Genomic DNA, 17,250 nt, shown 5'->3' with positions numbered 1-17,250 from the left:
AAGATCACCCCCTTCGGCACACTCGAGCTCTGAAGGAGGGGACCCGGCAAGCCAGGAAGCCTGGCCACCGTACGAGTCAACAGATGAGGAATGGCATCCGAGAGACGAAGGAGGCTCAGAACAAAGCGGATCGCCCCCTCGAAGCGAATCGCCCCCTTCTAGATATGCGACACCACCCGAATACCGGACCAGCTCGCCTGCGCCGATAGATATGCTATATCCCCCTGCGAGGCAGGCTCGGGATGGGGGAGAGAAGAGCTGGGAGAGGGCTGATATTCCTGTGGCAGGCAAGAAGAAGGCGAGGACAGCAGCATCCCGCCCGTCGCCAGGCCGTGTGCAGAAGAAGCCGAGGAAGAAAAAGAAGCAGAACCCGGCCAGAGACCCCGACCGTGCCCGACCTGCTGCCAGCGGCAGCCCGCAACAGACAAGGCATGAGCAAGCCCTTGACAAGATGCTCCAAGGGCTGGGGGGTAACGAGCGGATAGAAAGCCGACCGCCCGTCCGTCCGGGGGATGGGGATGGGGAGCTTTCTCCATCACCCCCTTCCCCCTCAGCCCTACAGCACAAGCAGCAGCAGCAGCAGCAGCCGAAGAGGGGGTTTCGTCACAGAGCTGGGCAGCCTCCACAACCAGCATGCACAGCACTTGATGGAGTTCGTGGAGCCAAGATAGCCAAGGCTCGTCGGAAGCGTGGGCCCCGGGGACCCGAAGCTTCCGCCCGGCTGCTCTCTGCCGCCCAACAAGCGCCGTCTGGCCTGAAGCCTCCTGTCCCTCCCCCGAACGCCCTGTCGACAGCATCTGTACGCAGGAGCCGACGGCTGGAGGAGAAGGCGCAGAGCAGAGCAGCTGCAGGTCTCGGTGCTAGGGACAGGTGAAGAGCGCGCCAGCGGGCAGCCTGACAAGGGCGGAGCCTGGAGAACACCCAGCAGCGACCCAGGACTTGTGGACATGTGGAGAGAGAGAGAGAGAGAGAGAGAGAGGGTAAGAGGGTAAGTATCTCCTGCTAGTGGGCAGTCCTAGAGCATCATCACCACAGCCCCGAGCATTCTTTCAGGCATGGTCGTTATCCTGGCAGGGCTGGGTGCAGCGGCGCAGTCTGGTTGATGTGCTCTGTGGGGTTTTGACAAGCAGGCATGGTCGTTATCCTGGCAGGGCTGGGTGCAGCGGCGTAGTCTGGTTGATGTGCTCTGTGGGGGTTCAGCAGGCATGGTCGTTATTCTGGCAGGGCTGGGTGCAGCGGCGCAGTCTGGTTGATGTGCTCTGTGGGGGTTCAGCAGGCATGGTCGTTATCCTGGCAGGGCTGGGTGCAGCGGCGTAGTCTGGTTGATGTGCTCTGTGGGGGTTCAGCAGGCATGGTCGTTATTCTGGCAGGGCTGGGTGCAGCGGCGCAGTCTGGTTGATGTGCTCTGTGGGGGTTCAGCAGGCATGGTCGTTATCCTGGCAGGGCTGGGTGCAGCGGCGTAGTCTGGTTGATGTGCTCTGTGGGGGTTCAGCAGGCATGGTCGTTATTCTGGCAGGGCTGGGTGCAGCGGCGCAGTCTGGTTGATGTGCTCCGTGGGGTTTTAGCAGGATGGTCATCATCCCGGAAGGGCTGGGTGTATCGGCGCCGTCTGGCAAGGCCGAAGCCTGAGGTTCTCTTCAGCGTAGCAGCTTTCCGTCACATGGAAGCAATCCAGATCAACAGGAAGCTGGTTCGGACGCAAGCAGGCATGTTGTAGTTCAATTGATCTGAGCTTCTGCCGCTTGGACGATCATCTTATGCTCCTCGGACTTGAGGATGATCTGGCACTTCATGGCAACAAGGTCCATCTCATGACTTCTGGCCGAAATCACGACCTTTTTGTCTTAGGCCATAAAGCAAATTCTTATACTCCATCGGCCCATGCGTATCTCTGCGTTTCAGGCCTTGATATTCTGACGAGAATGATCTGTACGCATAACTTCTCCTAGTCCTTTGGGCCTCAATGAGCTTTATATATTACTTCAACTCCAGATCTTGCGCAGTCTGGCTATCTATACCAAGGTCAGCTTGTTCCTACAATACATGCAGTATTAGATAATGATCAGCTCACCTTGGGTAGTGCCTTCATTATTCTTCGTGAATAAAGGCGAGGAGATCTGCGCATGTCTTTGGAGCTGAGAGATTCGTCGAAGTATCCTTTGTCAATGTTAGCTGCGATACCGTCTTGAGGGGATGCGGCGATGCGACAGGATCATGTATGGACTTGAGCAACCCGTTCCAAGCGTTATCAGCAAGTATGATCTCGGCCTTCACGTTTTCAGGCGCTCGTTGGAGCTGCTCTCGACCTCTCGCCCACCCGCCGCGGCGAGACCAAGACGTGCCGGCGTGCCGAGAGGCGGCGTGGGAGGCCGGCGTCTCTTTCGGACTGCAGCTGGAGACGACTATGATGCCGGCCCGGCCTGATCTCGTCGCCATCACGCCGACTCCTTGCCCAGTTCAGCCTCGTCCTCCCTCACAGATTCCATCTTCCCTCGCGGCCGGCTTCTCTCACCTCTCTCACCTCTCTCACCTCTCCGGCGCAGGGGCATCTGTTCTGTTCAGCGGGGTAGTTGATGTATATTCTATATGCATCTGACAATACAAAGAAAAAAGCAGTACATGTACATTCTATATGCGCCGGACCCTACAAAGGAAATTCCCCAACAGCCACCACCTGACTCATGCAGCAGCAGCAGCAGTCCCCACAGCCCCGGGACCGGCACTGGGTATTATCGCCTCTGTTCTCAGCCTCGTGACCGTCACACAGTCTCGTCTCCACCCTCAGCCTCGTCTTCTCCCTCAGCTTCGTCTTCTCCCTCGGCCTCGGCGGCCGGCCGGCGCTGCTGCTCCCTCCAGTGATCCCTCAGCTGGTCTCTCAGCTGGTAAGACTGCTCCCTGGCGTAATCCTGTGCATTCCGGAGCCCCTTTTAGCCATCCTTGAAGCCCTGGTAAGAGTCTGTAAGGAGTGTCGACTTGATGGGGTACTGGTGGTACTTAGGCGTGCTATCTATGGAGGATGGCCTAGCGTAGTGTGCAAACTGGTTGAGGACTGTGCTGTCCGTAGTAAATGTTGTAACTTGAGCGTGCCCAGAGGGATCAGGCGTTCCGAGATATAAGAGGGCCTGGTTCCTCGCATAGACAAGAGAGGCTCCATCATAGGCGCTCTGCAGCGTGGCTCCTTTTGATCTGAGAGGGCCTTTCCACTCGCCAGCTAGATGTGGTAGGGCTATAGGGTTATACTCGTTCTTGTAGAGAATACCTCCGCTCAGCTGCTTATCAACCGGGAATGGACTGAATGCACCTTGTGTAAGACCCTGGACATAATCAGGCTGCGGCGCAGACAGGCCATTGTTGAACCCAAGATCCGATGGATAGCCTGTGAATCGCCGATTACATGCATATTTATAACCTTGCGGATAATCTTTCTTCAGCAGAGATTGGCTTGCAAGTATCACGTCAGCCTCGGTGTGAGCGTTGTTAATGTTACAAACTAATGAGAAACTGGCGGACTGAGCACGTGGAAGTGGCATAAAGAGCGTTGAGATTGAATCTATCTAAACAAAAGGAAGATCTTCTAAGTGACCATACCACGCTCTCAGACGGTTTATAAATGAACCAAAAGAGAGGGTTAGGGTTAGAAATGCCCCATTTTTCACACACCCCCCATCTGATTAGTCAGATGTGCAAGGAAAAGTGGGTCTTTTGCGGGGTCCCCACAGTCGCGTTTAAGCTTGCATCGGCGCGCTTTTCAGCTGCCTTGCCTCTTTCGAGTTCCTTTCCTTTACAACCAGCTCTTTTTTCATCGGCTTCACGGCTCTTTAGTAGCCTCCGCGCGTCAATATGGCTGTTCCAGTCGCTCCAGATGTCTCATCAGCGGAGTCTGAACTTTCCTCCCCTCCCAGCGAGCTCAGCATGGCCGATTTCGATGGCAACAGCCCCGCCGAGGGCGAGATCAATGTGGCCTTTCCTGAACCTCTCCCTGATGTGGAGAGTGACGAGACTCCCTTGGGTGTAAAGCCCAGCGCGCCAGACAGCGTGTGTGAGTCGCATGGTGGTCCCTCGGTGGCCGTAGAAGAGAACACGAGCCCTGTTCAGCCTGTCTCAGTTCAAGCCGCTGGCCGGCACCCCCTTCCTGATGTAAGCATGGAAGGAGCTGTCCTGGGGAGTGATTTGGGCTGATCTAATTGTTTTGGCTTTTAGTGACGGCGGTCTGGCTTTCCTACTTCAAGTCCTCGAGCTCCGGTCGACTCGTCTGCTGCTTGTGCTGATGCTCTGGTCTTTCGCCCCTTGGTTGATGGTGCTGCCGATTCAGTCGGTATTGGCTCTTCCCAGCGCTCTGGTGCTGGTTCTAGGGGGTTTTCAAGCCCGTTTATCGATGATGACGACTTGGATGATGAGGTCGGCCCTTCGCTCCCTTCTGAGGCGCCCAAGACTGTAGGTTTCCAGCGCTTTTACTTCCAATTTTTACCTAGCCTTGTAACAGCGACCTTGTGCTATTCAGGCCGCCCCAGCCACTCAGCTAGGCCTTGCTGGCCATTCTGAAAACCACCATGTTGAAAGTTGCCTAATTCAGGCACCCCTCTAGGCAAGCCATTAAACCAGAACTAGCGCGCCGTCGCACAGAAAGAACGAACGACCAAGCAATGAGCCAAGGCTCGTGCAACCCAAGCGTGCCTGGATAAACAACGACAGGAAACAAAGGCCACACGGGCACAAGAGCAGGGTGAAAGATCTGCCTTAGACCTGTCCAGGTGGCTCAAAATTGAGAAAAGAAGGGAAGGATGTCCTATTGTTGCTATCTGTCCGAAAAGAAAAAAAAATCGAAAGGGGGTGGTATCCTTACGGTTACGTGAGGACCCGAGACCCACTCTGCTCTATGTCCTGAAGCAGACTTTCCAGAGTTTTTGCGTTAAGTGGCTGAAAACCTGACTCTCTAGAGCGATCTGCTACTCCTGCCTCACAAGCTGTAGTCCCAGTATAATCCTTAACTGATACCTGAGCCCAACCATGTCCAAATGAGCATAACTCAGTTGTATCGGCTGGAGATATCGCATTAATTCCACTTGGTGAGCCTAAGCCTCTGTCCATGGTATCGAGATTACATGGGTTGCGTTTGTTTTCGATTCTGATTATCAAGAAACTATTTGACTCTGTTGGAGTGTTCTTTTGGGGTCTCGCAACTATTACGTCGGCAGGACCTTGATATCTGGCAGCCAAAAGCTGCGCTTTTCCCAAGATCTCAAGATCGCGTTTGTTGCGTATATTATGACAAAAATGCATTTTCTGTATTGGAGAATAAGTACTGAGAGTTGAGAGTAATTGCTGAAGGACTAATATGGGGTAGAACCTGAAGGCTAAGGCCGAGTCTGGTTCGCGGGGGGGAGTATGACTTATATAATTGGTCTTTTCAAGCTTTCGAAAGCTTGAAGCCAGAATGTGTAAAGGGATTGTGCGCTTGCAAATCTATATTTAGATATAGCAGGGCTTCAGTCTGCTACTAATAGTAGTAGTGTAGTGGAGTAGGAGCTGAGCTTCCCTGTTTAAACAATAATTAGCAGCTGGAGCCGCAGGACGCCCCTGAAGGCACATCCTAGGGACTGAGTGTAATGAATGCACTGCAATATCCGAAGATCTGAAGTATACAAAGGGTTTATGCTAACAAGAGCGGTATTAAAGTAGAATTCACTGAATATGGAATATAACTGTAATCCGTACAAGTGCTGATCATTCGTCTTTAGAGCTATTCAAGTATATAATAAATGAATACTTAGATTGATAACTGAAGAGCTATATTCTGATAATCTATCTAGTAGTAATGAATATATTCTTATATATTCTACTCTTTAGTAGAGATATATTGAATAGCAATATATTCAAGTTATTCTGCTAGCTCTGAATAGCATATATTCAAAGCTATTTATTCTGATTAGTTATATTTTTAATTCTAATTCTGAATTATATAATCAGTGCTTAGTTAATGCAGTTGAGTTCTTAATATCTGATTCTTATTTGCTTATAATCTATATATTAGATAGATTATAATATTATCTTCCTTCTATTAATTATTATTTCTAATAATCTTTTATAAGTATTCTAGCAAGCTCTTCTGTATATGATTTTGCTTTCCTAATTGAGATATTGAATAGAATTAACAAATCTTGTTCTCGTACTAAGAAAACTAAACAAAAGAATTCTCTTCTTTTCTTAATTCTTAAAAATGCTATTATTATATTTTCCTATTCTTTCTGTAAGAGTTATAGTATTCAGTCTTGTTAAGTTTCTATTAAGAATTTCTTCTGTTATACTAAGTATATTTGCCTGAGCTGCTTCTAATGCAATATTCAGAGGCTGAATATAGCAGAACATCATTGGATAAGCATTCAATATCAATATCTGAAAGCTGAAATGAAAGCTATTGAGAAGAAAGCTATTGTTTTAAATGCTAAGCTTCTCCGCCTTTGATAACAGAAGTAGATATAATATGAGAAGATAATAAGAGCTATTTACTGAAGCTTTTCTAGCATAAAGAAGCTAGAGTATAAGAAGATTAAGAAGAAGCAGCGCTATGCTGCTCTTATTATATGAGAAGCTATATCTGAGAAGTTAGCTGTAGCAGCTAAGAATTCTTCTTTTGAAGGATTTAATTGAAATTCTGTAAATATGAGAAATAATATAGTAAATTAGTCTGATTTTCTAAAGAGTAAAGCTTCTGAAGCTTCTAAATCTTAGTTTGAAGCAGAGCAATTATTTTAGATACTGATTTTCTTCTTTCAATATTCAGCTATCTTTTTCTAAGCATTTTCAATATTTTTCTATAATTCTTATAAATTCTTGCTTGCTAAATAATCTTTCCATTTAATAAAATATTCTTATATATTATTTATACTTCTATGCTTGAGAATCTTTTCAATCTTATATTCTAATTTATTATTTTCCATTTTTACTATATTATTTATTAATATCTTCTATACTGCTAATTCTAGCAATAAGATATAAAATATTGGATATATTCTTATTCTATAAGATAGTATTAATTTATAATTTATTAAGAAAATTTATTGCAAGATTTTGAATATTTCTAATTTCTTATAATCAAGTTTGTTATTAAGCTTAATTATTTTAATATTTTTCTGAAGTAAATAAGCTTTATCTCTTTTCTATAGAATTAATTTCTTAATTCTTTTGGAGTTTGTATATTATATTATTTATTTCTAAATAAATTATAGTTCTAATTAAAGTTTTTTCTAAATTTTCTTAATCTTTTTAACTTTTTTGTTTATAGAGTCTATATCTGCTTTTAATAATGCTTTATAATAAGCTATTGAATTATATTTATAGAGTATAAAGAATAATGATTTCTTTATTATACTTATATCTGCGCTATTATAAGCGAATTATGCAAGAAATAATAAGTTAATTCAATTATTCTATTTCTGATTAATATAATATTAAAGATATTATTTAATAATCTGATTTATTCTTTCTATTTATTTATCTATTTGCAGATGAAATGCTATAAATATTCTATAATATATTTCAAGCTGTTTTATAAGTAAAGTTTAGAATTTTGAATTAAACTTTCTATTTCTATTAGAGATTATTTCTTTTAGCATGCTATAATTAGCAATAATTATTCTAAGAAATATATATATAAGTTCTTCTGCTATATTGCTTTTCTTATAAGAAAGAAAGTAAGCATACTTACTCAGTTTGCAAACTATTATTAGAATGCTATTATATTATATTTTAATTAAAAATTCTTATAAGAAAAATAGTTTAATAATAAAATTTAAATTGATAAATTGCTATATAATTATAAGTATTAGTAAGAAATATAATAATTTATAAAGCTTATATCTTTCTACTTTATTTTTCTTGCAGCTATTATATTATTATAAAAGATTTTCAATTCTTTTCTTAAAATCTAGCAGATTTCAATATCTTTTAATATATTTATAAGTTGCTCTAACTTCTTAATATTCATATACTAATATACTATATATATTTCTAATATAGCTATCTTATTCATTTGAAATTATTAATTCTAGATTCTTTTCTGAAAATTCAATTCTGAAGATAGCATTCAGCTTCTTATATACATTAATAAGATTTTCTAATTTATTTTGAATAAAGATATTTTATATATCTAAGGAATTTGCATCTTAATAATCTGATCTTCTGCTGAAAGTATCTGCTTATTTATTTTCTAAGCTTTTGTAGTATACAATTCTGAAATCGAATTATAAGAGAAATTCTGCTTATCTGATTTATTGCTTATTCAAAATCTTAATTATTATAAATATAATCAGATTCTTATAATCTAAATAAACTATAATCAAATATTATATATTAATAAGATAATATTGCTATTCTTTGAAAGCTTTTATTATTGCTATAAGTTTCTAATCTGGAATTCTATAATTAACTTCTAAGCTATTCAACTTTCTCAAAAAATTGCTTATAATTCTTAGATATTTTTAGTTATTTTATTAACTAAGTTATTCTCCAAGTATATATTCTAATATATCAGTTTCAATTTCAAATGATTTATAAAAGTCTGCTTTATATAGAATTAGCTCTAAGATAATATATTTAATAATTTCATTAAAAGCTTTCTATATTTTAGAGATTTATTTAAAAAGCTGCTTCTTTTTAATAAGATTTGTAAGAGAATATGCGATTTAGCTATAGTTCTTAATAAACTGCTTGTAAAAGTTAATATATTCAAAGAAAGATCTAATATCTCTAATATTCTTAGGAATTAATTAATTTCTAATAGCTTTTATCTTATTTTTCTGTAGCTTAATATATTCTAGCTCGATTATGAATCCGAGATAATCAACTTTTTGTATATAAAAATAACTTTTCTGTTATAACCCATCCAACATGCAGGTCACGAAACAGATCACGAGTAACAAGAACCAGGTGTCAAGAATCCAACGTTCTAACAAAGCATTGATTACATAACCCAGGGTTAGGGTTACAGCAGGGATGGATCACTGGATCATTAGATGATCCAGTGAGCCTGAATCACCTGGATCAGTAGTGAGCCAAGGTGAGCCATACTGAAGAGCCGGATATATAATCACGCAATCGTTACCATCGGATAGATTCAGTATATAGCTCTTCAGTTGTTAATCTAAGTATTAGATTACTCTCTTACTCTGATAGCTCCAAAGGCAGTGAACACTTGCATCGCTTATTAAGACTTGTATGGTTCCGTATTCAAGAACTTGATACTTTGATATTGCTCTTATTAGCATAAACTCTTCGTATACTTGGGAATCTTCGAATTGCTGCAGTGCTTATTACATTTTGATAACTCTTGTTCAAGAACAGTTCAGTATTACCCTTGAGCAATACGGAATACAATAGCTTCTCAAGGAACTCCTTCGTCCTCGCGCGCCCCTACTCAGGAAGAACTAGTTAACCAGGTATATCAGCTTATCTAGCATATCCAGGACCTGCGCAATCAATAGCAGGCTCAAAGCGCTACTATTGCTAACTAATAAGCTCAGCTAGCCCAACAGGCTCAGCAGGCGCAGTTCACTTCTGCAATCACTAGTAGTGCTGGAAAAGCATACAAGATGAATAAGCCTGCTATATACAATAGTAACTAAAAGATACTATATAAGTTCCTTACTTACTGCAGAGCATACTTTTTATATTATGCAACTCAGTTTACTATGAAATCTGAGAAAGTTATTCTTGCAGAGACTTGTTTCGAAAAGAATGCTCTTATCTAATACAAGCCTTCTCTGTGCAACCATTTGAAGCATTAGAACAATTCCGATATGCATATTCAGAGTATTAAGAATATATTCAATTCTTTTGAAATGTTATAACTCATCCAACATGCAGGTCACAAAACAGGTCACGAGTAACAAGGATCAGGTGTTAAGAACCCAACGTTCTGACTAAGCAATACAACTCAAGGTTAGGATTACAACAGGGATGAATCATTGAATCATTAGATGATCCAGTGAGCCTGGATCATCTGAATCAGTAGTGAGCCAAGGTAAGCTATACTGAAGAGCTGAATATATAAGGAAACGTTCATTACCATTAGATAGATTCAGCAGATAGCTCTTCAGTTGTCAATCTAAGTATTAGATTACTCTCTCACTCTGATAGCTCCAAAGGCAGTGAATACTTGCATTGCTTATTAAGACTTGTACGGTTCTGTATTCAAGAACTTAACATTCCAATACCGCTCTTGTTAGCATAAACTCTTCGTATACTTAGAAATCTTCGGATTGCTGCAGTGCTCATTATATTTTAACAACTCTTGTTCAAGAACGGTTTAGTATTATCCCTTGAGCAATACGGAACACAATAGCTCCTCCAGAAACCCCTTCATCCTCGCACGCTCCTACTCAGAAAGAACTGATCAACCAGGTATATTAGCTCACCCAGCGTATCCAGAACCTGCGCGAACAACAGCAGGCTCAGAGCGCTACTATCGCCAACCAGCAAACTCAGCTAGCTCAGCAAGCTTAGCAAACGCAGTTCACCTCTGCAGTTACCAGTGGTGCTAAGAAAGCATATAAAATAGACAAGCCTGCTATGTATAATAGCAATCAGAAGATGCTGCATGAATTCCTTATTTACTGCAGAGTATACTTTTTGCATCATGCAACTCAGTTTACTATGAAATCTGAGAAAATTATTCTTGCAGAAACTCGCTTCGAAAAGAATGCTCTTATCTAATATAAACCTTCTCTATGCAACTATTTGGAGCATCAGAACAATCCCGATATGCATACTCAGAATACCAAGAATATATTCAATTCCTTTGAAAGCTTTAAAAAAGCTCTCAAAGAAACTTTTAGTAATTCTAATAAAGAATGCATTATAGCTCAGCAGCTCATGAACCTTAAGCAGACCAAATCAGCTTCTGCTTATACAGTTAGATTTAAACAGCTTTCAGCAAAACTTCTGTAAGAAGATAAGAATCTCATAGAATACTATTACAAGGGATTCAAGAATAATATTAAGAATAAGATCTCTAAGCAGAATTAGCTAGAGAACTTCGTAATATTCTCCAATCAAGCAATCTGCATCAATAATTATCTATATGAACAATGGATAGAAAAGTTTAAAAAGAAAGAAAGCTAGACTTGGAGATTTCCAGCTAATATAAGCAAGAAACTCCAATACAAAAATAGCAGTTAATAAAGCAGTACAGCCCAGAGCAGCACTACGCACGCTAGTTTCATGAAGCTCGATACAACTAACAAGCAGTATAGCAAGAGAAGCAGTATCACTTGCTATAACTGCAACAAGCAGGAATATATTACACGCAATTGCCATCAATCCCGGAAGAACAAGTAGCAACCAGTTCAGAAAGAATGCCAGATAAATATTGCTCAGCAACAGAAACCTAATCAACTAATCAAAAACATTCTCTTGGAGCAAGTATCAGACTCTATTGATTACAGAAGTCTCAGCTGAATATTCTGCTATAATAACAACTGCTTAATACATCTCTCGAATAAGGAAGGTTCAGAATGGTTTCCTCAGAAACCTAGACGCTGCAGGCAGATAGCAACAGCAGGGCAAGTGTATATGCTCAGCACAATTATGAGCAGTGATAACTCGAACTGCTCCGATGTTACTGAACATAGCATTCAAGCGTTGGAGAAAGGGCTTAGCAGTAATACCCTTTAATATTCTTTATCATCTATGCCAAGCACTATAACCAGAGATATGAATAAAGAATGATACCTTCTTAGCTATTGATATGAATATCTGAATAATACTGAAAATGCTTCTCAAGCAGCAGAAGAACCAAATCAGAACGAATAATCCAACGATTCACCAGAGTCTCCCATGAACAATAAACCCAAGAAGCCTACAGAAAGATTTCCCTTCAGCATTAGTTGGAACAAGAAAACAACATGAATGGAGTATCTCATCTATGGAATAAGGCTAGAGAAGCTCTTCACCTGCATCCCTCTGCAGAACATTGAGATACAATAAGACAAGAATCCTCGGATCAGCTCATTTCACAACCTATACTATAAACTAGTATAGATCTCCTGCATCTATTATAGCTGCAGAATGCATTTCTCAGAGAAGATATAATACAAATAGTTTCTTATCAGAGAATCAGAACAAATTCTTCAAGCTATTAAGAAACAGAAACTCTGCTTTAGAGAAGTTCTTAATAGATAGCACTATAATGCATATATCGGGCTACTAGACAACTGCTCTATACAATGCATAACCAAGAAAATAGAATGATAGCAGTACAAAACAATACTCTGCATAATTCATATTAATGATAAAGTTTGCAACTAGCATTAACAGAAGAAAGATCAGGAATAACGACGATATGAACAAAAACAAGCTAAGAAGCTCACTCAAGAAGCAGCGAAGCAAGCTCAGAGAGAAAACAAGCAGCTCTTAACAAACTCAAAAGAACAGAATTGCTTATAAAGGAACTGCAGATGATCAGACCAGAACAGTTCTTATATAAAGCTTTCAAAGCGAACTATATTTATATCAAGTTTAATATATACATTCAAGAATGCAGATACAGCGCATTATTGAATAGCAGCGCTTAGAGAAATTTCATATCCTCACATATCATTAATCAGGCATAACTACAATAGAAATGAAAGAGATGCTCATATACCCTCAGCATCATAAAAGAACAATCTGTTGCTTATAACTAAGAAGTAATCAATAAGAAGACTAATCATCTATCTATCTTGATTCAAGGATATATGATCAAGATTTCTTTTAATATCACGGATATAGCACAACATAAGCTGATTATGAAACTTTCATAGCTCAAGAAGCACAATCCTCGAATCAATTAGACTACTAGCCAGATCTTATAAGAACAAGCTGTACTCAGAGAGATAATCGCAATCAACAACGAAGGATCGAAGCTAGCAATTGAAGAATACTCAGGAAAAGAAGCTTCACACAACTTCATATATACTTTCAAGTCAGCAGAGCTGGCAGTTCAAGGAGAAGAACCTAGTAACAGGTGAACTCAAACAGTATCAGAGCGCCAACAGGTTAACAAAACAACAGAAGCAAGGCTCTCAGCAAGTCGATCCGCTCCAAAGCAACAAGGAAAAGCTTCAGAAAGTAAATTGTAGATCCACACAGAAAAAACCTCGAAACCAGGCCCTCGAGCGCTCAGTTCAGCCCGAAGCGAACGCTCAAAGCTCCCAAAAACGTTACCAGAAACGCCATCAGAAAAGAAGCACGCTCAACAGTACCTACTATTCCTCCAGATAGCAGAAACAGCACACGAACCAGAACCAACACTCGCAAGCATACCACGCGAATACTACAAGTTCAGGAAACTATTCCAGAAAGAATTGAATACAGAACTATCAGAACATAGCTCATATAACCACAAGATCCCACTACAAGAAGAAAAACAGCTCAAATTCTTCCCTATTTATAGGCTAGATGAAGCACAACTAAAGATACTCAGAAAGTATTTCAACAAGAATCTCAAAAAAGAATATATACAATTATTGCAATTACTAGCAGAATATTCCATCCTATTTGTATCCAAAAAGAATAGCAAGCTTAGACTATATATTGATTATAAGCAACTCAACGATATTACAATCAAGAACTGATATTTATTGCTACTCATCAAGAAATTACGAGATAGGCTGCAAGAAGTACAGTAGTTTATAATTCTAAATCTAAAAGAAGCTTATAATCTAATCAGAGTAAAGAAAGAAGAGAAATGGAAAACTGCCTTCAGAATACGCTACAAATACTACAAATATTTGATTATACTCTTCAGTTTAACAAACGTTCCAGCTTTATTCCAGGAAATAATCAATTACATTCTATACAAATACTTGGATTAGTTTATTATTGCATATTTCAACAATATTCTTATTTACTCTTGAATGCTGGAAGAATATAAGAAATATATGGAAATAGTGTTACAGATGCTTCAGAATGCGAAACTCCTTGTGAAATCTGCAAAGAGCTACTTTTACGAACAGAAAGTTAACTATCTCGAATTTACAATTAAGCTAGAATGCATCAAGCTACAAAAAGATAAGATAAAAGCTATTAGAAATTAGCTAATCTCCAAGAATATCAGAGATATTAGATCTTTTCTCGGATATGTTAACTTCTACAAGCAGTTTATTAAAAACTATAGCTGAATTATATATCTTCTTATGAGTTTTATCAAAAAGAATCAACTCTTTAAATAAACTCTCAAAGCACAAGAAGCCTTCAATAAGATTATTAAGCATATCATCTCAGAGCTAATTTTGTATAAAGCAAACCTTTATAAGCCTTTCAAAGTTGAAACCAATGCATTGGAATATATACTCAGAGAACAACTTAATTAATGAAATGATTAAGAATATCTAAAGATTATAAGCAACTTCTCAAAGAAATTAAACAGCTCAGAAGTTAATTATAGAATCCCTGATCAGAAACTCATAGCAATAGTCAAAGCTTTTGAGAAGTAGCAATACTATCTTATTAGCATATAGCATCCAATTATAGTTCACTCGAATTATAAGAATCTAACTATGTTCATAATAACCAAAGTCTTGAATAAGCGATAAGTTAGATAAACAAAATTCCTCTTACAATTCAACTTCAAAATTGTATACTGCAAAAGCTCAGAAAATGAACAAGCAAACGCTTTTAGCAAACAATTAAATCATCAAGATGCAGATTCCTCGAACATACAGAATATCTTCATCCAAGATGAATCAGGAAATCTCATCAATATATACAGAGAGCTGAATGCTGCTTTTAGAATCGGACTCTCGAAGAAGAATTCAGAATCGATAACTCCAAACGAATAAAACAACTATATTAAGGATGTATATAGTATGCTAGCATACAGATATCAGGAAATCAGAGCAATCTATGAATGCATTAAGAAATACTAGAATTCACCAGATCTTAGGAAAAGGATTGAGAACATCTTATAATAATGCAACAGCTACAAGAAGAATAAAGCAGAGAAATACAAGCCTTACAGACTACTGCACCCCTTATCAATACTTACAACTATTTAGCAATCCATTAGTCTAAACTTCATTACCAAGCTACTTCTCTTACAAGAACTCTTAACTAAGATGCAATACAATAGCATCCTAGTAGTGATTTACAAACTAAGCAAGTATGCTTATTTTCTTTCTTATAAGGAAAGCAGTACAGCAGAAGAACTCGCATATACGTTTCTCAGAACGATTATCGCTAACTACAGCATACCGGAAGAAGTAATCTCTAATAGAGATAGAAAGTTCAACTCAAAGTTTTGAACTTCGCTTATGAAACAGCTTAGAATATACTACAGAATATCTATAGCATTTCATCTGCAAACAGATAAATAGATAAAAAGAATGAATTAGATTATTAAACAGTATTTTCAATACTATATCAACTAGAAACAGAATAACTAGATTAATCTATTATCTCTTGCATAGTTCGCTTATAATAGCATAAATACAAGCATAACGAAGAAATCACCATTCTTTGCACTTTATAAATACAACTCAATAGCTTACTACGAAGTACTGCTAGAAGCAGATGCAGAAGCTGCAGATAAAAGGATTAAGAAGATTAAGAAAGTTCAAAAGAAACTCCGATTAGAATTATAATTCGTTCAAGAACGAATAATGCAGTATGCAAACTCCAAAAGGATTGAGAAACTAATCCTACAAAAGGAAGATAAAGCTTACCTACTTCAAAAAAACATCAAAACAACCAGATCCAGCAACAAACTCAACCACAAGAAGTTAGAACCATTCAAAATCTTATAACAGATTTTCCCAGTTAACTACGAATTAGCATTATCTCATAGAATGCGGATATACTCGGTTTTCCACATCTCATTACTGGAATCAGCAGCATAGGAAATATTAATAAATAATACAGCGGAAGTGGAAAATAACGAATCAGAGTATAAGATAGAAAAGATTCTCAAATACAGAGGCACAAATAATACAAGAGAATATCTCATTAAGTGGAAAAGTTATCCAGCAAGCGAAAATTCATGGGAATCACAGAAAAATATCAAAAACGCTTCAGGAAAAGTAGCTGAATATTGGAAAAAGAAGGAATCCAGCGCCTAGGATGATTGCTCCGCCCCGGACCGAGATTCAGAAGCTTCAGGAATCTCACTCTCCAGGAAGCCCGACCAATCCACCACAGAATTCCCCAAGTCCACGGAATTCCAGTCAAAACCCTCAAAGAAAGGATCTCCGGCTACAACAGCAGATTCCTCAGCCATCACAGCCCGCACCTCAGCAGCCACACGCACCCTCTCAGCCTCAGCCTTCTCAGCCTCAATACGATCCAACTCCTCCACATTGTTGATGCTGCAACAAACAGCGCATATCATCTTTTCAAATCACATTCTCTTCTGCTTGCACAGCTGAAGAACCTTCTCCTTGGCAGCCTGTAACTCATTCTCCAGCTCTTAATGCTGGGTAGCGATCTTGCGCAGCTCCGAAGAACTGATACTCTGAATGTCGCATTGGGAACGATTGAGCCGAACGCATTCAGCGTAATGAGAAGAATCGAGAGGAGAAACTTAACAGAAAGGAATACTCCGACTCTTACAAAAAGAATAAGAAGGCATGATAAAGGGATTTTGAAGAATAGCGGAAAGGAGACTTTTACATTCCTTAGTTTTTCGAGAACGAGGCTTGGAAGTACAAGATTTGTTGATTCTGTTCAACATCTCAATTAGGAAGGCAAGATCATGCATACGGAAGACTTGCCGGAATACTTACAAAAGATCGTTGAGAACAACAACTGATAGGAAGAAGATGATATTATAACCTATTCAACATGCAGATTACAAAACAGGTTACGAGTAACAAGAACCAGATATTAAGAACCCAACGTTCTGACTAAGCAATACAACTCAAGATTAGAATTACAACAGGGATGAATCATTGGATTATTAGATGATCCAGTGAGCCTGAATCATCTGGATCAGTAGTGAGCCAAGGTGAGCTATACTGAAGAGCTGGATATATAAGGAAATGTTCATTACCATTAGATAGATTCAGCAGATAGCTCTTCAGTTGTCAATCTAAGTATCAGATTACTCCCCCACTCTGATAGCCCCAAAGGCAGTGAACACTTGCATCGCTTATTAAGACTTGTACGGTTCCGTATTCAAGGACTTGACACTCCGACACCGCTCTTGTTAGCATAAACCCTTCGTGTACTTAGGAATCTTCGGATTGCTGCAGTGCTCATTACATGAAAGCTTTGAAAAAG

At 39.5% G+C, this 17,250-nt stretch overlaps 3 protein-coding genes across 3 annotated transcripts; 2 read left to right on the top strand and 1 right to left on the bottom strand.

The window, feature by feature from the left end:
- Positions 1–451: 451 nt before the first annotated feature.
- On the top strand, positions 452–874 carry M406DRAFT_320856 (uncharacterized protein; the record flags this gene model as incomplete). The annotated part of the gene is made up of 1 exon (XM_040919446.1): positions 452–874. One exon carries the CDS (start codon positions 452–454, stop codon positions 872–874), a length of 423 nt encoding a protein of 140 aa, XP_040779351.1.
- A 2,053-nt stretch (positions 875–2,927) lies between these two features.
- M406DRAFT_71412 (uncharacterized protein) lies at positions 2,928–3,349 on the bottom strand (the record flags this gene model as incomplete). Its single annotated transcript, XM_040925432.1, has 2 exons — positions 2,928–3,269; positions 3,302–3,349. The coding sequence occupies 2 exons, from the start codon at positions 3,347–3,349 to the stop codon at positions 2,928–2,930; spliced, it is 390 nt and encodes a 129-aa protein (XP_040779350.1).
- Positions 3,350–15,617: 12,268 nt separating this feature from the next.
- Positions 15,618–15,779, top strand: M406DRAFT_250359 (uncharacterized protein; the record flags this gene model as incomplete). The annotated part of the gene is made up of 1 exon (XM_040916691.1): positions 15,618–15,779. A coding segment is annotated over one exon (162 nt), but the record flags the coding sequence as incomplete, so codon positions are not given.
- Between the last annotated feature and the right edge of the window lie 1,471 nt (positions 15,780–17,250).

This window comes from Cryphonectria parasitica, assembly GCF_011745365.1.
Source record: "Cryphonectria parasitica EP155 unplaced genomic scaffold M406scaffold_2, whole genome shotgun sequence".
NCBI classification, from domain to species: domain Eukaryota; kingdom Fungi; phylum Ascomycota; class Sordariomycetes; order Diaporthales; family Cryphonectriaceae; genus Cryphonectria; species Cryphonectria parasitica.
This window is presented reverse-complemented; position numbering and strand designations above follow the sequence as displayed.